The sequence below is a fragment of the Drosophila elegans genome, unplaced genomic scaffold, assembly GCF_018152505.1.
Source record: "Drosophila elegans isolate 14027-0461.03 unplaced genomic scaffold, ASM1815250v1 contig_149, whole genome shotgun sequence".
Lineage (NCBI taxonomy): Eukaryota > Metazoa > Arthropoda > Insecta > Diptera > Drosophilidae > Drosophila > Drosophila elegans.
Window position 1 is genome coordinate 11,584,603 of NW_024545513.1, and position 24,301 is coordinate 11,608,903.

The following is a 24,301-nucleotide window of genomic DNA, read 5'->3' on the forward strand; positions in this document are numbered from 1 at the left end:
TTAAAATTCAAAACTAGGTGAAATTCTTGATTTGCCACTTGCGAATCGAGTTTTATTTATAAAATAACCGCTGTTGCCCTGGGTATATGGTTCGCTGTTCATGAGTGTTTTTTTTTGTGTGTTTTTTTTTTGTTTTTTTTGCGTGTCTTTAAATATTCTATACAACAAGTGTGATGATCCCCGTATACCAATTTGGGTTAATATTAACCCTGATGCTGGTGGTGCCACCATCCAGATTGGCGGGCATTCACATAGGTTTTCAATCCATTCTGTGCGCTCGATTGCGCGGGTTGATGGGTAGGAAAGAGATGTGGACCGCTGGTCTCATAGTTAATGCCATTGTGCTGATTGAAAATGTAAGCTTTTGGCACCTCAACTCCGGCCGGTCCCACTGTATTTGTAGAAACACTGATGCTGGAGACCACATTTCCCGGATTGGCGGGCAAATAAGTGCGACTAGGCGGCGGCGGTGAAGAAACCCAGCTCGTCTGCGGTTTTTGCGGCAAAACAGGACGATATTGTTTGGTATACAATGGTGGACCAATGGGCAGTGCGGCTTGTTTGGGACTAGAAACCGTATTCGATGGTCCAAAGGCATTGTTACTCAAATCGCACACCGTATTCTCGATTAAAGTGGCCAATGGAGCCGTGTAAATACGGAAGTTGGTATCTGCATAGTCCAAATCAGAGAGCAGGAAAACAGGCATCCGATCCGACAGAACCCAGACATTTTTGTTCTCATCAATCTTGACGTCAGCCGGGAATACCAAACCCACATCATCGCGATCCACAATACCGTGGAATTGTGGGGTGTACGGCATCGATGAGTGCCAGCAGCCCACTGCATTTTGATCGATTAAATTGAACAGTTCCACACCGTCATCGCTCATTACTCGCGCAGTGGTATGGGCATTCGGACCACGTTCATCTAAGGCCACAAAGTCATGGTAACTATCCTCCGTTCTGGTCTCGTCCCTCAAAATCCTCGTGGAGACGGCAAATTGTCGATGGCTGGCCAAGGGACTAAAGTACAGGGTGCGATAACCATCCGATCGAATGGGCGAAAGGGACATTCCAAAGATACCCTCCTCGCCCCATTGGAAATTAAGTCCAGCCACATTGAAATCTCCCCTCAAGGGATCGGGGAAGAAGTACGAATGAGCCGAGAATCTCCAGGATTTATTCAATTCCCAGGAGTAAGTGATCAAACCATAGCCCAATTCATCGGCAAAATAGGCATAAGCATCATCGCAATTCTTGCCAATATCCACAGCAATATTGGCAATAAAAGTATTCGGATTGGTGTCCACGCCAGGAAGTTCGTACCTCCGAATCCGCGTATCCGTGGTCAAATCGAACACGTTTACGGCATACGGGCACGGATTGGTGGTGGTATTGCCAATGCCCACGGTTCCGGTGTCCAGGACCCACAGACGACCGCACTCATCCACCTTAATGCGGTAGGCGGTGGTGATGCTATTGGCGCAATCTCCGGCCGTGTTCGAACGCCAATCCGGATACGGAATCAGTTCCGGCGAGCCCGTGAGACTGCGAACCATATCTATATACGTCAGAGTGGCGGGGATTCCTGAAAAAAAGAGGGAAAGCATTAGAGGGTAAATAATGATATTAATATTATCGTAGCGTAGTTATTGGATTTTAAATATAAAATATTATTGTCTTATCCTCGATAGAAGTTTAACTAAAAGAATGTGAATTAAAAAAACTTGCAGCCAATAAATAAATAATAATTATATTTTAATATGATATTTATGATAAAAACTAAATTAATTAAAATGCAAAAAGCAATACCTTTTCTTTAACTTTTAGTATTAGTATTAATCAACTTAAAATGCATTATTCAGTTTGCAAATTCCTCTGTCCGCAAGATAATGTATTCAATTGTCCATATTTCTTTGCCAGAAACTAATAAAAGTCTTTAAACCCGTCTTGGTCATGTTAAAGAAATCATAAGAGGCTTGGGCCATAAATTAAGTGCACAACTGTCATCATATTCGACACGCGGAACTTGAAATTAATAACCATTGCGCTGCGCTAACGACACTTTTAATTTCTGGAATTGTACAATTTCTGGAAGTTCTAAATTTGGAGCCAGCAAGCCCCACCGCTTTTATAAGCTTGAGTCATATAAATTGGCTCGTGTTTGTGGCACTAATGCAAGTAGCGTGCAATTTCCGATGTCATTAGCGGGAAAACTGAAGCAACTCGCTCTGACATCATCATCAATACATATACGATAAATCGGAGATGTATATATATATATATATATATATATTTATATATACATAAATGAACGACTATCGTCATCGGCACTGTTTCAAATGATTTCCGCTCCAGTTGCTTCTTTTCTATATATCTTGGTTAATTGATTTCCCTGGCATTTCAGGTTTTTGATTTTCTTTAATTTTTATTCAGCTAGCGGGCAACGGATATTGCCACGCCCCCTTTGTGGACTATTGCCCGCCCCATGCTATCGGGGTCCATTTATCACCGATTAAGCGACATAGAGCTGACAGCAATTTTTCCGCCCCATTAGCGCCTTTTAATTCGTGTGTGATCTTTACATATTAATTTGTAAGATGTGGAAGTGGGTATTTGGGTAATTGGGGAAAATATAAGAAAAATAATACCCTTATTTTTTAATTGTTACAAACATTTTTTGCCTGGTTTTATTTAAAGACTCAATGCTTGTATTCTTTGTATTTTAAAGAAATTCAAGAAATTCAAATAGTTGTTAACCATATTTATTTAGTTCGTTTGATTTTTGGTATGGATAACAATTTGTTATCAAGGTTTATTTTGCACACATTTAATTTACAGAATGCTCACAATTTATTGAAGTATAAACATTTTCGTTTTTCTGTTTGCCTGTAACGTTGTGTAAACTTAATCTGTGAATCAAGTCTCAATTCAAGTCTCCGCCCCCTGAAAGTCAGCCATTTGTTGTGATCTCATTTGTGATTGAGATAAACCTGCGTCTTGAAATGGCCCACACAAATCGAGTGCTTAATGCGTCCACTTGGTGGCTCAGTGGCTTTAGTGGCTCAAGTGGCTAAGTGGCCGGTGGTTGGTGGTTCAATGGCTGGTCGCCTAATGAATCTGTACGAAACACGAGCTATTGAGTCGCTATCCGGCCAATTAATGTTGGCAATTCTCGGTTTTAGTTTCAGTTTTTCGATTGCATTCTCATTTCAATTTCAATTTACGATTTCTCAGGCTTGATTTTAATTTGTAATCCTGTCGCATAGCTTATTACGTATGTGGGAACACACAGCGTACAAGCAGAAAAAAAACGCTGCAATACCTGTCGGTTTATTTTGTGATCGGATCAGATTTACACGAAGCTTCAGCAAGGCTATTATCTAATGGATTTGGATTTTCTTTATTTGCCTGAGCAAATAAGACCCATTAATCATAGCTCATAAACTGTCAACTTGAAGTGATTTTGAAGTTGTTATTGCCACCGCCGATTTGCTCTGACTAATTGATTTGCTTCGATGGCCATTGAAGCGTGCCTCAAAGTATTCCACTTTACCACAACTTTCACGAACTTTTGTTTGCTTTAATTTGGTTTTTTTTTTTTGCCGATTCGGCCTTCTGAGTTTTTATTTCTTTGCGGTAAGCATTCGAAATTTTAAAAAAGACATCAAGGCTTTGCCAGAATATGAGGATATTTATTTTAAAAATGTTAATTTAGCAATTTAATGTTTTTGAATCATATATATTCTTTAAAATTTAATATTTAATTTTGCTTTAAAAATTGCCTTAATGTCTTCATTTAACGAAATGTGCCGCATAATAATTACTTTTAATTTAATTACCTTAATGTCTTAATTTAAGAATATGTGTTGTTTATCAACTACTTTTAATTTAATTGATTATTAATTGACCAAAATTAAGTTGTAAAATGAATGATCATAAATGTAATGCCGAATTCGCAATGCCGCAGAACTCTTTTGAATCTACAATGCAATATTATTTAATGGATTTGGTTTGTGAAATATTTGTTTGAGTCATTTTGCAAACTCCCCAAACAAAACACCATTGCCAATTTGTGTGTGAAATAGCCTGCAAGCCGCAGAACAATGACTTTATATTAAGACTTTGTACAACTCTCACTTCGATCCGACTGAAAGCTAATCATTGGTTAATGGCATAATACCATAATATGTTATTGTTTGTGATTGGATTTCCATTTCCATTTTTGTGTGGCGACCCTGAAGAAGCCTTCACAATTCGGATGGTCATATAATACCATAATACTTTATACCTTATAATGCCAATGCCGCGCTATTGGCTCCGATTTTACAACGGTTAATTGTTTAAAGTTTTCAAATGTAAATGCAGCACGCAAGTATCAACCGGATTTATGAAAGGTCAACGCGCTGCTGAAAACCATCAAACAATAAAACTTCCCGAAATATTTTTCAGTATTTTCTGGAACTTATCGCTACAGTTCTGAGGTAGCCTAGCCGGTAATCAAGAAAAATTTCTGTATTATGCGTTTTCTTCTTCTTGAGAAAAATTAGTTTAACAAGAAGCTAATTTAAAAAAAAATTATTAGGCATTCAAAAAAGTTGGACCCAGAGCTTCTTTAAATACAGTTTTTAGAACTACTACTTTTTTAAATATTAGTTTCATTTCCAAAAGGCACAGCTTTGAATATAGGTATACGTTCTTTAGTGCACAATTTAAAAATAAGTCACTTGAAAACACTTACTATTTTAAGTAATTTTTGGTTTGCATATTGCATGTTTTTTAAAGAATTTTATCTCCTAAAATTAATTCTAATAAGTTAAATATTTTTGAATTTACAAAATTAAAATACATTTCGCTCTGCAATACTTAATTGATATGTGATAAATCAAACGTGCTGCACTTTGCTGCAATTTGTTGTAAAACCGATTGAATCTCATGTGGATTCTATTTTGGAACTAATTTTCCTTGCATCACAGTCCAAATTGGTCAATAAAACCATGTACGAACTGTTAACAATTCCTTAATCACTCAGATTCCGCGCCCAATTTGTAGGTGCTAATGATGCCCAAAATAAGATCGGCTCGTTAGCAATCTCGATTAGGAATCGCTATCCAGTTAACAACTTGGGGATCAGATTCCGGACTTACCATCTCGCCAGCGGGGAACCGTGACGAATAGCCTGTTGCCAAAGTGCTCGACTCCAACGGGAAGAGCATTTTGCGGAATATAATCGCCACTGGCCAGAGCCTGATCCTTAAGTCGGGGGTTCGGGAAGGCGAAGTCCAGTTGGTTCCAGCTGTATCGCTCCTGGAGCTTATAGGCCGCCCACGAGGGAGTTGCCAAGGTGATCAGGGTCACCAGGATCCATCCTTTATCCTGAAACATGGCACTACTAAACACACCCAACACTTTGGCCAAAATGGGTTGGCAAAAACAAAAAAAAAAAACAAAAATACTCTAGAGCTTAAAATGCTTCTGGTTCTAGTTTGGAGATAGTTCTATCTCGTCTTGGACTTTAAGATATCTGATTTTAATCCTCTTCTGTGGACCGTGGCGCGCTTACGACTGTTGGCCGTAATATGTCGGCCACGTTTTATATGAGGTTTTTTTTCTCCAAAGACGAAGACAGGCCAATGAAAACGAAAACAACGAAGGCGTCCACTTCGTCGGATATCTTGTGCTTTTCGGTGCTGTTCGGTGGTTTTCAGTGGTTCGGGTGGCTCGGTGGTTCGGTGGTTCGGGAGGTCTAGTGGTTCCCATCGATCGGCCAAGTTTGGGCATTTTTGTGCGTGGCTTTTGTCTTCCATTATTGATTTTTCACGCATGTTTAATAAATACAAGTATCGTATCTCGAACCCCCGAATTCACTGAATCAGCCAAAACCTTTCGCTGAATTTGCAATTTTTCATACATTTTTGAAAGGGTATGGGCTGGGCTCTGTAAAATTCCTGGCCTTTATCGGTATTTAAGACTTGTCTGATTTATTTGCAAATCATTTATAAAACATACAAAAAGAGTAATACGAAAATTTACTGAAAATATTTTAATATGTAATGAAACTCAAGTGATCCAACTATTTTACTGAACTGATTAGTAAAGTTATGTTGCAGTCTTTTAGGCAGCAAGAAATTTACAAGCGGAATGACTAGAACAAAATATACATTTTAAAGTCTGTAAGCATTAAAAAAATGTTTTTAAATTATTAATGTTTAGATTTCAATTCCTATTATGTAATTTTAAAATACTGTACTTAATTCATTTAAAATGATATGGACTTATATAGTTTTGGTTGAATTGCAATTACTTGTCATTAATTCTACAGATTACAATACATTAATTAATATTTTTATTTTATAGTTAATATCCAGGTTTAGAAGCAACATTGTTATATAGATCGTGTGGGTGGTATCTCTTCAGTCTTATTTTCCAAGTCAGCCTTTTTGCCAGGGTATTAGGGTGAGTGCCAAGACGCTTGATGTAACTTTCCGCATGCGTCCGTCAATCATGGCCAATCTTAGGGATTTCAAGGTCTCTTTCTACATCTCTTGTTCTTTTGTTATTGCTTGAGCTTAGATTTCGATTGGGCAGCATCGATGATTCACAATTCACCGAGGGTCAAACAATTGGTTTCCGCTAATTATAGACAGGTGATTTTTGGCAAATGTACGTATCACTCCAATTTAAGAGTTACACAAGATATTCAAAATTGTGGAAGTGCGTTTTGGGTAACTCCACGCAACTGTCTGTAACTTGCAATATTGTTTTCCCTGTGGACCACTTGGATGTTTAGTGGTGCCCTAGGTGGGTAATGCTCTAACGACCACCGCCGCAAACAAAAATGCAAAAACCTACAAATTCGGTCCAAATGCGTTCGCGTTATAACTGTTTTGGACCAAATGCACCTGGTTCAGCAACACGTTTAACGACCTCTGCTGATGAAGTGGTTTGCATTAATCTTCAGACACACAGTCTACACTCGGAACTCGAAACACCTTCAAAATATTACTAAAAGTTGGGGTTTCTTGGTTAAAACATAGGATTAGCAGTCTAAAAATTTGTTTAAAGAATATGTGTTGGAAACAATCACCACCAGTTGGGTTATTTGAATTCAAAAAACTGAGGAGCTCTAGAAGAGCTAGAAATCAGTTTGAAAAATGTTTTTAGCTCATGGTGGAGTAGTTACAAATAATTTGTAGAATATATTAGCAAAAGTTATACATAAATACATTTTGTAGGTAGATTTTCACTGGTGATCTATAGGTCACTCAAATAGTTTTTTTTCCAACTAATAAGTTGTTATTAAAAACTAAGAATTACAATTTTTTTATTTTACATTTTGGACCAGTTTTTGGGTCTCTTGGCGATTGTATTTGCTGATATCGATATGCTAATTTCATGCAAAATGTGTAAAAATATTAGTGGTTCTTAAAGCTGTTTAGCCTGCTTCCCTGGCCGCTTTTCGGTTCACCCACAGAGAAATATTTATATGTTATATATATATATATATCCATAAACAAGCACACTTAAAATGACCACTGCGTTTTTCTTAATTAATTGTGTGCGTTGCGTTACGAAACTGTGTAGCTACTGAAAATGGCATTTAATGATGATCGCCTGCTGCAGCCGTTGAACCTCTAATTCAAATCGAATTGACTCGTTTTTCAGTAGTTTCTCGTGTGGGATGCTGTGCTTGTTTTGCTTTTGCTTTTGCTTTGATTTGTTTCTTTTACAGTTACAGTTTTCAGTTGTTTAATTTTTCGCCGTTTTCAACGCTTGCAACGATAATTTATACGCTATTTTCCCAATAATTGAAACAAGTTTTTTGCGCCATCGCACAAAAAAATAAAAATATAAAACAACATTATCAAATGGCGTGCGCTAAGTGGCCAAAAAACAAAAAGTTGCGCGAATCGAAAATAATAAAAATAAAAAAATGAAGAAAATCTCTTTGACATAATTGCCTTACGCGCTTATGCAACCGGCAGGCAAACATTAGGCATTATTTACACACATGATCACTTTGACTTGGGCGGAAAATCAAACCGAATGCCGAATGACATTGCCCGGGACCCGTGTTTCATGTTTTGTTTTCCTTTTTTCCCACTTATGGCAGCCTGAACATTTTCCCCGCCAAATCGCGAGTTAGGATTTTCATCTTGCATTGGCAAATGGAAAACCTGTTGCCCAACGGCTCTAATCTTAGCCACACAGCACTTTCCGTTCGGTTTCTGTTGAATGTTATCCAGCGTTTTCAAGTTCAATGTACATGGCCCTGACCGCCGGAACCCCTCTTTCCTGCTGGATTTATTTGTCTTGGCCAAAATCAGACGGCGCACAATGATTTCCTGTTCACTGGCACTCATCGAAAATTTCCCCGTTTGATATGCACTGCACTAAAATTATTTCCTAAATTATTTAATATTTGTGTAGCCGTTAAGTGGTTTATGTAGATAATTTGAAACTTGTATAAATAAAATAAAAAAAAAGTGTAGTTTTTGCTTCGAGTTTGGGTTAGTTAGTTTAACTACTTAGAGTCACGTACAATGTTTTCACTTATAAATTGTGTTTCAAAATTAATTTAAAAAACATATATATATACATTATTTTTTTTTATATTTATTAGTATTGCCATACATGTGTTATTTGAAAATTACAGCATGTTACAAAAGCACTTGCATTTAAGATCTAAACTTAAAAAAGACTTGTAATAGTTCAACAAGGAATTCTTTTAATCTGTTTAAGCCATAAGAAAAGAAATTTAGATCTGTCCTTTTCTGAAATTTAGCTCCGTAAATTGCATCTTTAAAAGGAATAAGTAGATGCCAGTAAAGGCATTGTTCGTTCACTGCGCAAAAACAAAGCAAATAAGTGAATAGAGATTGCCGTAATTTGATTTCTGTGTAAACTTGCTCGAAACATTGCCTCAGACATAATTTGACTGCAATTGCGGTGCACTTGTCTCATGCAAGCGGAACAACCAGCGGTCGAAAAAGCTTAAACAGTGTAAATAAAGTATAGATCGCTAAGGGGAGTGGATTAATCAGTGGATGGTTGCATTCGAAATTTATGAGCTGCTCTGCGACTTGTCTTAATTATCGTTGTCGGTTGCATTTCTTATGGTAATCGGCCGATAATCGATTAATAATCGCCCGATCTCGTCAAGGCAAACATTTCCATTAGTGACGGTTGTGAAAAAGATAAGTGTGAGTAAATGTGCATGATATATTTTGCATTAACTTGTTCAACAGCTTTTTCCAGCAGTCATAACATTAATAAACCATAATGTGTGGTTTTAATTAATATACGAAAGTAAATGGAATATATTCATGAAAAGCACTTACTGAATCTAGGTTTATTAGTTAAACTTAAATTTCGCTTTAAATATTTATAGCTAAACGGGAATAAATATGCATTAAAAGTGTATACTTTCTGAACTAAGGATAATTGACCATAAAATAAATATAAGTGGTTTCTTGAGTCTTAAGCAACAGGTAATTTCAGGTTATTTTAGGAAAAAGCTGAAAAGTTTTACATATTTTTAGGGCATTAATTTACATTTTTTGCAACTGAAAATTAATTAAATTTTGATTATATTAAAAGTTTTTTCTTATGAGTTTTGTTGTCCTGATTAAATTCAAACATTATACTAGTTGGAATATGTTTATTAATCGAGCAAAACATGTAGTCCTATGGAATAGTAATACAGTAATTGAATACAACAGATTTAAAATAAAAAAAAAATTGTTTAATTAAAATTTAGAACCACCATGGAGGAGGAGGACGCACATAGTCTCCCACATTGAGATAATCCTGTTGCACGTCCTGGGGCGAAGATTCAATCGATTCCGCATCTCCGATTAGGGATTCATCCGACTCATCGGTAGCATCATCATCCTCCAGAGATTTGGCGTTAGTCACGGAACTCATTATGGCAAAGATGAGCACCAGACCCAGGATAATTTGGTAGAACAGCTTCATGTTGGAACTACTTTTCGATTTGTGAGTGGAGAAAGTTATTCACTTCTGCTTTTTATACCTTAGCATCTAAAAAACGCAATTAGAGCTCAAGTGTTTTGCTGCGTATTTTCCTGCCAGAAATGTTTGTCTTTTCACATAATAAAAAAACTGGGCTATATTTGCCTTTAATTTTTGGCACGAGAAATTGAGGTGGCCAGGGTTGGTTTTTTATCTCCCCATTTAAATCTGTCTGCTACTGAAATCGAGATGTGCGTGCTGTGTTTTTTTTTCCTTGTTTTTGCTGGACTTACGTTTGTTGATTTCCTGGTGAAATCCTGTTTTTTTTTTCTGCTGCTGCCACTGTCACTTTTGCAGCCAATTAACTTGGCTAAATAGTTGCAATTTTACTTTGTTGCAACATTGAAAACGTCACAGCCATGTCGTCCACTGTTTTTGACACTTGCCTTGCCGCTATTAGTAATGACTTAAATACTATTTACATCGCAATAGAAAAGCGACAGTTATTTGGTTTCCCCCTGGGTAATGGTATTATTAGCCGTTTGGAAATTCTTCTCGGAAGATAGCCACGGAGGCATTTTCTCAAGTCGAATAATTTTCATTTTCATATTGTTGCTATTGGATGATCAATAAATTAAATTTTTTAACACCTTACTGTGAGAAATTCCATAACAGAAATTGGACTGTATATAATTATATTATTATATTCGGAAGTAGTCGAACTCGTTCAGGGTTAAACATCGATTAACGACCCATTATTTTCTTACACCCCCCACGGTTTTTTGATTGTAATTAGAGGTATAGTTTTATTCGTTATTATTAGTTTTTTTTTTTTTTGGCAATGTGAAGGACTGTGTGCTGAAATCCAAATTGTAAGCCTTCAATTATGCATAAAAACTGTGCCTTTGTCTTGACCAATTAAAAATTGAGCGATAGGCAGCAACAACATATTATAATAATTATCAACTGAAGCTGAACCGGCCGAAGCTAACTAAATTTTTGTTTGAACAACTGCTGCTAAACGAAGTTCTAAGTGGGGTTATGTTGTTTTTTTTTTTTTTTTTTTTTTTTTTTTTTGTGGATTTACCAGCTGGATGGGTAGGTTTAAGACAAGCTAAACGAGCGACCTTGCATTTGGCCACGCTCTGCTTCCTCGCCTTTTGACGACACGCCGTCCTGAAAGTGCCCTATACGGAGAAAAAATCAATAAACTAAGTAAATATCAAAATTTTGTATTTTTAAACACATATATTAGGTAACAATAAAAAGGAGATGCTTTGAGTATTGACCTTTAATATTGGATATATTACAGCATGACACTGTTTTTTTTCATCAAAAAGTTGTGAACAATTTTAGTATATACACTTACTTTTTCTGTGCATATTCTCAGAAATTGGCCAATATTTCAGATCGGAAATAAGTGTGGACCACAAAACAACAGAAACAGTGAGCCAAGAGTTCCGCTTTGGCTTTTCGATTACTTATTTTGGGGGCGATTACGCATACGCCCCGGTGTCAAGGCTAACAATGATTTGCTCCAAAAATGTATTTAGAGCCGCAATGAATGTATGTACTTCTACTATTGAATTCGATTGGATAGTAAAACAAGAAATAAGAGATTTGATGATGTGATCGAAGATGGCAGTACGCTGTAAAAAAATTTTTAAAATGTGTACTGCTATGTATATTTAGTATCTTTAATTCAAAGAAAACAATTATTTATAAAACTACGTTTAACAACTCAAAATGTTGGTCACAATAGCTCATTAGATAATACATTTTTATTTTGTATTGCCTAATATACTTTTTGTAATAGGGTATCAAAATTACCTGAAAAAATTTCGCGAATTGGCTGGCCAAGTAAGCAAATATCCGACTGACTGAGTGACCCACCACACCCTATTTATTATTTTTTTTGTTGTATTTTTTTCCCTCTGCCCACAAGGCTGAAACGGTTTCAATTCCGTTAGCGATACCCTCCGACGACCAGCAATGCATCCATCCATCAATCAATCCATGCTAACATTTCACTTTGTAATCAAATCAACTCGAATCAAAGCAAACAAATTGAGCCACAAAGCGCGGGCCAAAATCGCTAATCATTACCCAAGTTCCAAACGGAACCGGTTCGTTGTGGTTTAACTACATGCTTCGAGTAGAAGGATTTTCCAAATCGTTAATCCAATCTCTGTACCCCTGTCTTCTTGGTCATTTGGAAAAAAGGTTGGCTCAAAAGCTTTTAAACATTTGGTAAATGTTTTGGGTTTCACAAAAAAAGCTTAGCAGTGAATGGATTGTGTGATGGGAATCGGAGTAAAGTTTATATCTGGTAAAATGTATGGGAATTTTAAGTAAAATGCAGGAAACGCTAAACAAATGTTTATGTATTTACATAAATGTTTTAAAATTATATATTTAATCTAGATTTGCAATATGATAAATAATTTTGTTTTGCTTATAGAAATATATTAAAAATAAAATGTATGTAAGTCTTGGAGAAAAATGCATAAAAATGTATTATTGTTTGATTTAATATGAATTTTATTATAGATCTACATTAACCACTTGTAAAAAAACAGTAAAATATTTACAAAAATTATATAAAGATTTATATTGGTTTCGAATATGCAGCCGCACTTAAAATAACAAAAAAAAAATTTATTTTATTTAAGGTATAGGTCTAGTTATTTCTAGTTGAACCACCAGGGCGCAGGAGTGGGAAGATAATTGTTCACATTAAGGTAATCTGGGTTTGGTGCGTCCTGGTCATTTGAAGTGGAAGTAACCCATGCTCGCTTCTCACTATTTTCGGGCTCATCCGGATCTGGTATAGTCCTCCTTCGATTCCACTTTAATCTTTTGCTATTGATTCGCTGTTTGATTGTGTCCGAATTCGAACTTAGAATACTTTCTTGCAACCGCTGACGTTCGAGCTCGTTTATGGCCTCCAAAATGAGATTTAGCTGTTGGTTGCCTTCCTCCAATTGTGTTTCGGAACTTTGCTTTCCACTTTTAACTCCGGGTGAGAGGATAATCACCAAGATAACCTCTATGAAAATAATCCACCGGCCCGACATAGTGCTGCACTCAATCTAAAGTGATCGCAGTTAGTTCTCCACATATTTATACTCCACATAAAAAGCGAACTACTAAAACAGATGATCAGATAAGATACATATATGTATATATTGCATCGATAATAGTCTTGACATCGTTTGGTTCTGTTTGGAGAACCCCAACACGTTACGTAAAGTTGGGTAAATGTTTGGCCAACATACAATACCAGAGATTAAAGTATAAGAGATCGAGACCGCAGATGGAGAAAACAACAATCGCATTAATCAAGGTTAAGTTCAAAATTTTTCCATTCAGAATTTCAAGCTCAAACAAAATGGAAAATTTTTGTTGGAAAAATCGTAATCACTTGTTTAGCTGGTGAGAAGGGTTCACATGTTTATATACATAGTTAATCTATAATTATATTTATAGATATTTCGAATATCAAAAATATCTGCATTCGGATTTAATACAGGGTAATACATTACTAAAGATCAAGAATGTATCGCAACATTAGCAACTAAAAATAAACAAAACACCTTTGATTAAATTTTCATATTTTTCCTTTCGTTTTTATTCAATATATAATTAAAAGTCGTTTTTTGTTCATAATTGTATCTCAGAAAAAAAATATAATAATAAATGTATCTGCTATGCACGCAACGATTTCCGGATGCGTGATCAGAGGAAAAAGGAGGGGGGCAAGGTCGGGGTATACATATAGATATGGATATACTACTATATGTATATATATATTATAGGGCAATCGCATCTCAGTTACATTTTTCGGGGTTTTTTTTTTTGTGCTTAGTGGTCTACGAGTGGCTTGGAATCTCCTCGTTCTTCGGCTCGCTCCGTGAATTCCGTTTTGGTGACTTTTTCTCTTGACGCAAGGAGGGATCCTACTTACATTGTATATCCGCATTTATCAGTAGTTTAATTAGTGTAATATGTATACAAAGCTAACGAGTCCTTGGGAGGAGGAGTACGAGGAGGAGGAAACTTAAAGGACGTACATATATGTATATATCAAACAATTTGTAAGAGTTATTATCGCTTGTGTGAGCCATCATCCCGATTTTAGGATTATGCAGCAGCGAATCTTGACGAGTATTCTATTCAGGATTCAATGGGCGGATGGCGATGTGTGGTTTGGACTGGTTGGGATTGGATTGGATTGTGTTGTGTGGATTTGAGTGGCTTTACAGAATCGTTCCGGGCTTGCGAAGCGGCAGACGACGACGCTGTCCCAAGAGTCCCAATCCACGGGCCTGCTGTTTGGTGGTTGCCTCCGTCGCCTCCGTGGTTTCCTGCTCCTGCTTGGCGGCTCCATCTCCGCCAGACTCGTCGCTTCCTCCGGCGGAAGCCTCCTCCTTGGCGGGCTGCTCCGCAGAGGAGTCTGCCGAAGAGTGCTCCTCCTCAGCGGGGGCTTCTGCAAATGCGAATTGATAGTTTTAGTATCTATTCAGAAAAATGAACTATGTGAAACTGCGAGTTCTGGAATCTACTGCAATTGATTTTTAAAGTAACATTCCTCTAAAAGTTTGTTTTTAAAGTTGTCATTTGCTTGAAATATCCAAGTTTTCGATGGCTTGTAGAAGAGTGACCCCTGAATTAAAATTTAAGAGCTCATAAATTTACCAAATTAAATCCGATACTACTACTACTACTACTACTTAAGTGGCATATCTGATAAATTTGTCGACTCATTTTCATTTTAGTTCTTTGTAAGTTTCCTATAGCATCATTAAATCGAATCGGACCTGGGGCTTAATTGTTTATTAATCTGCATTTAAATTTGTCATTAAAACGTTTATCAATTGTTCAACCCATTTGTAAGATTGTTGTTTGTTTCTATGTTTCCCAATAGTAGTATTTTAATCATGGAATTAAATCATATATTAAATTGGCATACCACTTCCAACCTGTGGTTAAAATTTCTAATAATCAACATTAACATTAGGCATTTTAACAATTGATCCATTTTTCAATAGCAAAAGTAGCATACCTTTCAAAGTTTCTAGTTTAGTTCTTTATCCAAAAATATATGAGTCGATTTTCGATGTCAAAAGTTAATTTGAAAACATACACAGATCATCTCTTTCCTAAAACATTTCACTGCTTTTTAGCCTAGTCATTAACAATCTTCTTTACCTGTGGTAGAGGTGGCTCCCAGGTGGAGTCGTCGCTTGGCCAGCAGGGGATTGATTTTCCTGGGCGCGGGGGCGGGGGCTGCGGCTGCCTTCGGCTTGACCGCATCAGTCTTGTGCGTTAGGGCGTTGAGGCGTGGCCGGGTCTTGAGGCGATTCAGCCCGGAAACGGGAGACGCAGGAGCGGCAGCGGCGGATGGATCGCCCGCCTCGCTGTTCGCCTTCTCGCCGGCCTCGCCGCCCGCCGTCTCCTCCTCCTTGACATCATTGTGATGGCTACTGCTATCGGCGGCTGAATCCTCGGCCGCTGGCGACGATTCCTTTGGCGCCTCCGTGCTGACTCCCGATCTTCCCAGCTTTCCGCGGGGCAGCAGCCGGTTGCCGCCGGCGCGGTGAAGATTGAAGCGGGACGGACGCACGGGCTCCGCGGGAGAAGCGGGAGCAGCTGCTGCGGACTTGGCTTCCTCGGAACTGGTGGTGGCACCACCCTCAGACGCCTCGGCACCACCCTCTGCGTTGGCAGGTGTCTTGGTGGTGGTGGTGCGACTGCGTCCACGTAATCCCAGTCCGGGACGACCTCGCAGCGTGCTCCTTGCGGTGGTTGATGAGGGGCCGGTGGATTCCGCGGGGGCGTCACCTTCAGCGGGAGATTCCTCGCTGGGACGCTCGGTGGTGCTAGTGGTGGTGGAGCCGCGCAGATTGAAACGGTTGCGAGCTAAAATGGGGAAGATGGGCGTCAATACAAATTGATATATATTCTTGATTATATAGTGCTGAGTCTTACAAACTTTTCACAAGCAGTTTAATATATCCTAAATTCTTTCATTCATTTCTTAGACCCTTTATTTAGACCACATTATTCTATGCAATTTAGAAATACCTGGATTAACCCTGAGCTAAATTTTAATTACTTTAACTAGTGTTTTCACTTTGCATACAAATCAAAGCTAATAACAACTAAAATTCACTTTTCCAAAGGTCTCATATTCAATTTTGGGCTAAAGCGTTTCGCCCTTGACATAGTTTAAAAAAAATCAGTAGCCAAAGCTGAAGGGTAAATGCTAATAACCGATCATTTAGATGCATTATTTAAAATAAATTAGATTTAATCAGCTTTGATAGCTGTTAGTTTGTTCGACGAAAAGTGTTGCAAGCGGATTAAATAGTAGTAGTCAAGATATCTTAAATTTACAATGTAAAATCTTTGCAATATTGGTAAATTATTAATACATTTGTTTGAATACTTAAAGTTTATTGAATATTGATGAAGACTTTTTTTTTGAGAGGGTCAATTTAAAACAGAAAGCCTAAAGAAAGAGTAAATTAATAATACGCAATACTTACGTCTGCCGCGTGCGAAGCCCGTGCTTACGGGCTTAACTTCCTTTGCGACCACAACTTCCTCCTCGGCGGAAGGAGCTGCCGATGATGTGGCTTCTGGTGCTGCGGTGGTGCGAGCTCCAGGACGAGAACGTCCTCCAATCGAGGGACGCGAGAAGCGATCTATGAGAACAAATTTATATTAATATCTAAACTTGATCGTTGAAAGTTGTAATTCTTTTATGGTTCTTTTTTTTGCTATGTTGTCATGTTTGTTTTATTGCGGTAGGTTCCAACCATCAGAGCACATTGAGAAAGAAATAATGATAGTTTTCTTCGAAATTAAGTAAACTTACTTCTGCCAGTTTTTGTGGTTTCGGTGGCTGGTACCTCGGTGGTGCTTGTGGTGGTGCTGCCGCCCTCGGACCTGTTTAGCTTGAAACGATTGCGACCGGCCAGACCATTCAATCCCGACCTCCTGCCACCGAAGAGAGAAGGAGCTGCCGTGGTTGTGGTTGTTGTAGTGGTGGTGGTGGGTGCCTCCGTTGTGGTGGTCGTGGTGGTTGTCGTTGTGGTCGTTGTAGTGGTGCTGCTGGTCGAGGAAATCTCATCGGTCAGCGTGGTCAGACCGCCGGCGTCATCCGGATCCGTGCTGGCGGTGTCTGGGACAAAAGTGGTGACACCCTCGGATCCCTCGGTATCTGGAATGGCGGTGGTCTGTTCGTTGTTAAGGTTTTCATTGGTCAAAATGGCGTAGAGATCGAGGGCGGCCTTCTCCATTGAAGGCGTGGTCTGTTCCGATTCCTCTTGTTCGGCGGTCGCTTCGGCATCCTTTTGCTGTTCCTTTTTGGCCTGCTCGTCCTTGGCCTGCTGCTCCTGCTTCTTCCTGGCCGCCGCCTCCTCCTGTTCGACGGCAATCACTGGCTTCAGTTCACTCTCACCGCCCTTGCGAGTGGCCTTGATCTGCTTCTCATCGGTGTTGAAGGTGGCACTGTCTACCAACTCCAAGCTGGGACGCTTGACACTGATCTTCTTGCGCTCGGCGGCGGTTTCCAAGGAATCCAAGGCGGGGGTTGGGGGCACTTCAATGTTCTTGCCGCGACTGGGGAACCTGGTGATCATCGGCAGACGTTCGGCCTCGATATCTTCGGAGGCATCTGAGGATCTGCCCTTGGCCTTGCCACTCTGCAGGCTATTCTCACTTGGAGTGGCTGTCGTGCTCCTATCGATATTCGTGTACCTAGTCTTACCGCGCACCTCGGGCTCCGCAGATGCCTCTACCTTGCTGGGCTCCTCGTCCTCTTCGTAGTAGTAGACATACTCGTACTCGTAATCCTGACCATTGGGTCCCTTTTTGATCTCAATGCGGGACTTCTTGCTGTTCTCACTGCCTGCACCTTCCAGGGCGAAGTTTTGGTTGATGAACTCTTCGTGGGGATCCACCACAATGTCTTCATCCAGGTTATCGATCTTCTTGGCGGCTGTGGGCAGGGTGGTCAGCAGTGGAGCAGGCGCCTCAGTGGTGATCGAGGCCCTCTTTTGGGCCAATTCCGCTTGAGCGGCCTCCTCAATTTCACGCCTCACTTCGGCCAGTTCCTCCTCTTCGATGGCTCGTTTAGCCTCGATGCTCTTCATCACATCCTCGTTAATCAGAGCACTCAGAACGGGATTCAGCTCGGGACGCTCTTTAGTGGGCAACAAGTTCATCGAATAGTCGGCGGAATCTGTGGCCCTTATGCTAATTCTATGGGAGGTATGGAAGCCTTCCTCCCGCTCTAAGGCGTCGGGATGTTTGTGTGAGGTCTCGAAAGGGACCACCGCAGCTGGATTTTCCTCGCTCAACTTAACTTGACTCTCGCTGGCAGATGTCGCTAGGGGATCCGCTGAGTCTGCCGAGGATTGGGAGGCCAGGAAGGCCAGGATGAAACTGTTTGAAAAAAAAAATTAAGGATATGTTAGCGACAGCTTATAAAATAATCTTTATAAGTACTTTTCTAAAAATTCGAACCAAGATCTTTAGTATTAGAAAAGAAGAAAGTAATATTAATGGTCCTTTGAGCCGGATTCCCACAGAAAGAGCTCAGCAACGATGAGCATTCATTAGCTTATATCTTTGCATATTTTCTCTTATCCAAGCGGATATTACTTTATTAGCTTAAGTATTTATAAAACAAAATTTAAGATGGACAGCTGCTAGTACGCAAGATTAAAAGCTAATTTGATTTGAAATTAATTTGAGAGAAATGAGCTTATTTCACTTGCGAGAGGTTTTCTCTCATGGCTTGACTTTAATAGCCTAAGTAAGTGCCAGCTCTGTATTATCAGTACCCCGTCGTAATTCATGGCTCGAGGCATTCAGCCATGTCTAACCCAATTAATCTTCCACAAAAAACTCTATAATCAGACATAAACTTCAACTCCTTAAACCAAGGTAGTTTAGCTTTCCGGAAAACCAAGTGAAAATAAAATATTAAGATAAGCATATAATAAAATTAAATTTGTAATTTGTAAATTCAACAACAAATAGTTTAGTAATTTTATAAATTAATTTGCAGTAGTTCAGATTTTTAAACCCATAACAAAAGTTTTGCGTTAAAGGTTATTTTGCGAATTATTGATTAAAGTTTGATAAATGATTTGGCAGTTAACTTATGTCCAAGCTAAGTACAAGTATTTTCATGGCATAATTGTTACCAACAATTTTAATATATGATTTGCAGTTATTTTGTTTTCAAAGTTAGATGACTGATTTTTTGAATGAAAATACAACAATGGTTGTAGAACAAATAAACCCAAATACAGGGGTGGTCAAAAGTATTTATACGAATCAATTGAAAAGATGATGAATATCTTAAAAATAGATAGATATTTCTTGAAATAAAAACGTATTATTTGTTTTTACTTATTATGTTAAATTACAGATTTTTGGTTTGATTGGTAAATTAAGAAATGGAAAATGTAATTATGTAGGGTATTTATAAGTTCGTGATACAACGTATGGCCTTTCTTTCTGGTTTGTGATTGGCGCGTGCTCTTAATCAGCCATCACGGCTAGCCGGTTTTTAGTTGGCTTTTCAGCTTTTCAGCTCCATCTGGCGATCTTCGATGTGCTGCCTCATCTCTAATCTGGCATGAAAAACCTTTCACAATTTCATTAGCCACACAAAGTCGATTGCGCATGCGATCATGATTTGGCCATCATGTCTAGCCGTTGAATGGAGCGTGCACCACCGGCTATATGGCTATATGAGTATATGGCTATGTAGCACCACCGGCACCGCCACCACACAATAGTTCATTGGGCTCTGCGAATCCGCATTGCAATGCAATGAAAGCGATGCTCAAGGCGAACCGCAAAACGGTTCCAAAACGACCGGGAAACTAGAGCCAGGAATCACGAACCGGTTTTCCATAACAACAAAAAAAATACAAAAGGTGTTAACCCATTTCGATTCCAGACCAGATCAAACCAGATCGGAGGTCCCCAGTATTCAGATTTTTAGTTTCCAGGCAAGAAAACCGAACGTGGGCACAGGAAAAAATTTAATTATTCGGTTCCTTAAAAATCTTTAAAAAATTTATTTGTTTTATGGTAACTCTTTAAATTTTTAAACACTAACCATTAATATCAAACAAGACAAAACTAAAATTCTGAAATATATCTTTTAGTTTTTCGATTTTTCAAATCCATTTATGCTTTTATGATCTCTTTGGCAGCATTTTTTTCTGTGCATGCGAACAGAGCGCTCTTGACGATAACTTTTAACATTTTGAATTATGTGCAAGTCTGGCTAGCTGGCGTTCACTTCTCGAACGAGTTTTCGGGGACTAGCAAACAACCAACAACCAACAACCAAACAACCAGCAACATGAGCTGGCAACACCTTACTGCAAAGGTAGACAACTTCAACTTATTTTAATTGCAACAGCCCCAAAAACGGCAGCTCAACAATGGCCAAAAGCCATAAGTCTGTGACTTTAAGAAAAGTTATAATTATGGCCACATCGTGGTGCACATTGGAGGTGCATTTACGATGGTGCAGTGGTGTCTCCTCGGACAAAAGGGTCTCTCAGTGGTTGTGCCATGTCATGCATGAGGTGACAATGCGCACACCGCTCAACACATTCAAATATATATACATATTCCCATTCACAATTGCAGTAATCGCAGCAAAATAATATCCAAGATTTTGTGCTTAGTCAAAAATAATCGATAGCTTTTAGTGGGCACTATCGTCCATTTAACCAAAATTGGGTCTGCAAATAAATATTAAATATATCTTTAAACATAAATACCAAAACATTTAATGTTTAAACAGACTTAAAAAAATCAACCGATGGTTGCGATAGTGCCATCGATTGTGTTGCCAGAAAACCCGATCAAGTGTTGAATGTCATTTCAAAAATGAGACCACGGGCAAAATTATTAGGACTTTAACTGACTCATTAAATGTGTGAATATGATTCCACAATACCAGAGACCATTGCCTTGATATAACTTGTACAAACAACCAAAAAAAAATAATACTGACTACTTAATTAGCTTCTTATTCGATTTCAATCATGTTTCTTGTTCGAAACTCACGTAATTTCCCGCAGTTTATTAGCTTCAATTAGTTGCTCAGGCATAATCTGCTAATGACTCACACAAAATGCGTAAATCGAATTCCAAAGAATCATTTACACTTATTCATGGCAGGATTGCCTTGACTTGGATTGCAATTAAACACCTTCAACAAAATTGGATCATTTATTGCCTGTTTTTTCGAGCATTTAACGGTATCCAATGGCATTTGGCTACTATAAGCAGTTAAATGATAGAAATTAACAAAGCTGAGTGATGATTTTGTGTTTTTAATTGCTACACTGTGAGGAAATACTAATGTTCAACAACTGACATTATTTAATGAGTCTGTTGTGGATATATAAAATTAAACAAATGTATTATTTTGGAAATATGAATTATGAAGTTCCAAACAAATAAATATAAAAGGATAAACATCAAAATAATAAATAATTTATATCTTTTGAAAAATTTTTTTGACCATTAACAACTATATTCTTTAAATACTTTAACTTATTTTTTGCTTAATAAATTACCAAATTATTTATTTTCCAATTGGAAATGGTTCCACTTTTTCCATCCTTATTAAGTAGTAAAAGTAAATAAGGCTTTGTTAAAAAATTTAATTACAAGAGAGTAATTTATTAACCGCTTATTATGTTTTTCTGAGTGTACTATTAACGCTATTGTTGTTTAAAACTCTTTTATGTATATTAAGCCCTCATGTAGGTAACTCTAGATGGAACTCCACACCCAATCTTAGCCCCTTGTGGCCCATTGTCTATATTTTCTTTGGCGCTGCATGCATGAAGTGCAACCTGAAAAGTCGGTGGTAGAGGAGTGTTGTTAATTTGTTTTTTCTTTCAGCTTTTAGCGGGAGTGGCATGCAATTTGTATTATAATTTGGCAATTCATTTGGCCAAAAACGGGAGAAGAAATATATCTGCGAGTGCTGTTCAGCTTTACCTTCGGACTCGGAATTTGGTTTTCGGTTTTTCAAACTTCGGCGGCCATTGACGTTTTTTAAAGGCAGTGAAGCGGTAATAAGACAGTTAAAAAAAAAAATTACTGCTAAATCGGCAGCAATATTTGCAGCCATGAAATGTAAAGTAAGTTTTGCATTGTTAAGTGGATGCGTCGTCGTCTTCGTCGTCTTTGCCAAAAGGTTTGTTGACTTCACCTCTTGCGATTGTGATTTTTCCCCCACATAAATAAAAATATATTTGTTTTCTGCATAGTTGACCTTTCCGAAAGAGAGATCGCGGCACCTCGCCGGTTTGACCTTTTGCACAAAAAAAGAAAAAAAACACAATAAAAAGCATCATTGCCACGCCTTCATCATGCATATTAACCCACTGGTTGACTTACTGCCTGTGTGATTGACCAAGGCTAACACTCCTCTGCGGGCTAACATTTGGAATTAAACAAACTGTCCACTTGGCGTATACTTGATTTTAATATAATCATTTTTTTTATTATTTGTAGAAAACGTAATTCGGGTATTATCAGGATATTTTGTAGAGATTCTTTTTATTTATCCTAAATGTATAATATTCTGATATTGGAAATCAAAGCTAAGAATTCCTTTTTAAAACCAAACTCTTTTAATATTTTCAATCAAAAAACCAAAATACGCAATTTTTAAGGAAGAAGTAGAGTTAATTTCAAACAAAATATTACCAAAGAAATCTGGGTTTTATAGATTTGTGTTAAAAGTATTTTCCAATGAGACCTAATTACTTAGCATTATCATAATACCATAATAACAACTATTAGACCCTAAACACTTTGCGTAATCCGCTAAATCGTTAACTTGACCTTGAGCGATGGCAGTTTTGTTTTCCTTTGGCCCCCCTTCCCTTAATAATTTATATTATTTTTTCAATTTACTTACATTTTGAGCAGCATTTTGAGCTGTTTTTTGTTGCTGTTGTTGTGGCTCCTAGGTTGCTCTCCTTGTTGTTGTTGATGTTGTTGTTGTCAATGCTGTATCAACTTGTATCAACTTTTTCGTTAACTGCTTTTTTACATAAATTTTATTGACACTTTTGAAAGTCAACTGCCTGCTTCAGCTTCAACGAAAAAAAAAACAAAACAAAACAGTAAAAAAAATGGGTGTAAAAATAAATATACAGAGTGTAAAAATTGAATGACAGAAATTGATTTTTCGAAAAATCTTTAATTGTTATGCACTTTGGATTTTGTGTGTGTTTTTAAACATTGAACACATTAGCTTGTTGTTGTTGTTTATTTGCTTTTGTTGATGTTGTTCACTTTGGTCATTTTTTCAAGTTGCACTTTCACTTTTCACTTTTTATTTTACGTTTTGTACACTATTTTTGGTTGTTTGTATTTCAATTTTTTTTTTGTCAGCAACAGAAAATCAAATCAATTAAGGAAATCAATTTGTGAATGAGGGAGTGTGATGTGTGCTGATTAGCTGGGCAATAAAAAAATTAAAATAAACTTGGGAAAATCTATTAAAAATTGTAAAATCTTGTTGTAACTATTTATAAAAAACTTACAAAAAAATATGCAAAAAAATTGCGTTTTTTAAAATGCACTTATGCCGCTTTCCGGCTTTTTCGGGCTCAAGTTTCGACTGGGTTTTGATTTCTTTAACCACTGGTAGCTCTTATTTTATATGACCAACCAACACACACACACACTCGCACACACACACACACCTGCCGGGAGGATCTGTTGGCAGTAGTACCATGGACTTTTTTCTGAAGACCTCTCTATATGTATAGATATATATATATATCTTGGGTCTTCGGGGAGCAGTCACTTTCGATTTCGCTGCCAGCTGAACGTGAAATGGCAAAATGATGAACGCTCCAACCATCGAAAACCGTTGCCGTTGCCATTCTGCCGACGTCGACTGGGGCAGCGACTGCAGCAGAGACTTCGACTTCGACTTCAACTTCGGCTTTAACATTTCGCTAACATCGGAGATCGGGGGTCTTGACTGTGCGAATGAGAGGGAGAGATAGAGAGAGGAGCGCAGAATGATCGAAAGGAGCAGAGTTTTTTTTTGTATTTTTTTTATTTTTGTTACGGCCATGTTAACACTAAATCATTCACACCTGCTGCCGATCTTTGTTGCTTTTCAATGGCGTTTGGCCACTAGGAAGTTCAAAACTGCACTAGTTTCGGTGGTTCGAAGAGGGATTCCAAAGTTTAAAAAACCCACACACAGAGAAATTAACTGAGTTTAGCATTCTTTTTGATG

General features: G+C 38.0%; 4 protein-coding genes across 5 annotated transcripts; all 4 read right to left on the minus strand.

Moving 5' to 3' along the window:
* Positions 1-5,555, minus strand: LOC108137070 (protein yellow). Its single transcript, XM_041707088.1, has 2 exons — positions 5,148-5,555; positions 1-1,588 (listed from the first exon to the last, which is right to left on the minus strand). Exons 1-2 carry the CDS (start codon positions 5,383-5,385, stop codon positions 204-206), a joined length of 1,623 nt encoding a protein of 540 aa, XP_041563022.1. The 5' UTR covers positions 5,386-5,555; the 3' UTR covers positions 1-203.
* Positions 5,556-9,659: 4,104 nt separating this feature from the next.
* Positions 9,660-9,988, minus strand: LOC108137110. Its single transcript, XM_017258635.2, has one exon. It carries the CDS (start codon positions 9,976-9,978, stop codon positions 9,757-9,759), a length of 222 nt encoding a protein of 73 aa, XP_017114124.1. The 5' UTR covers positions 9,979-9,988; the 3' UTR covers positions 9,660-9,756.
* A 2,571-nt stretch (positions 9,989-12,559) lies between these two features.
* LOC108137101 lies at positions 12,560-13,076 on the minus strand. The gene has a single exon (XM_017258626.2). The coding sequence runs from the start codon at positions 13,050-13,052 to the stop codon at positions 12,666-12,668; it is 387 nt and encodes a 128-aa protein (XP_017114115.1). The 5' UTR covers positions 13,053-13,076; the 3' UTR covers positions 12,560-12,665.
* A 534-nt stretch (positions 13,077-13,610) lies between these two features.
* LOC108137170 (mucin-19) lies at positions 13,611-23,891 on the minus strand. Of its 2 annotated transcripts, none has more exons than XM_017258742.2 (6): positions 23,754-23,891; positions 22,961-23,138; positions 16,859-18,429; positions 16,527-16,685; positions 15,187-15,897; positions 13,611-14,464 (listed from the first exon to the last, which is right to left on the minus strand). In XM_017258742.2, exons 2-6 carry the CDS (start codon positions 22,972-22,974, stop codon positions 14,235-14,237), a joined length of 2,685 nt encoding a protein of 894 aa, XP_017114231.1. In that variant the 5' UTR covers positions 22,975-23,138; positions 23,754-23,891; the 3' UTR covers positions 13,611-14,234. The 2 variants fall into 2 exon arrangements, with proteins under 2 accessions (XP_017114231.1, XP_017114229.1); XM_017258740.2 differs by having other exon boundaries at positions 23,783-23,889.
* Positions 23,892-24,301: the final 410 nt, after the last annotated feature.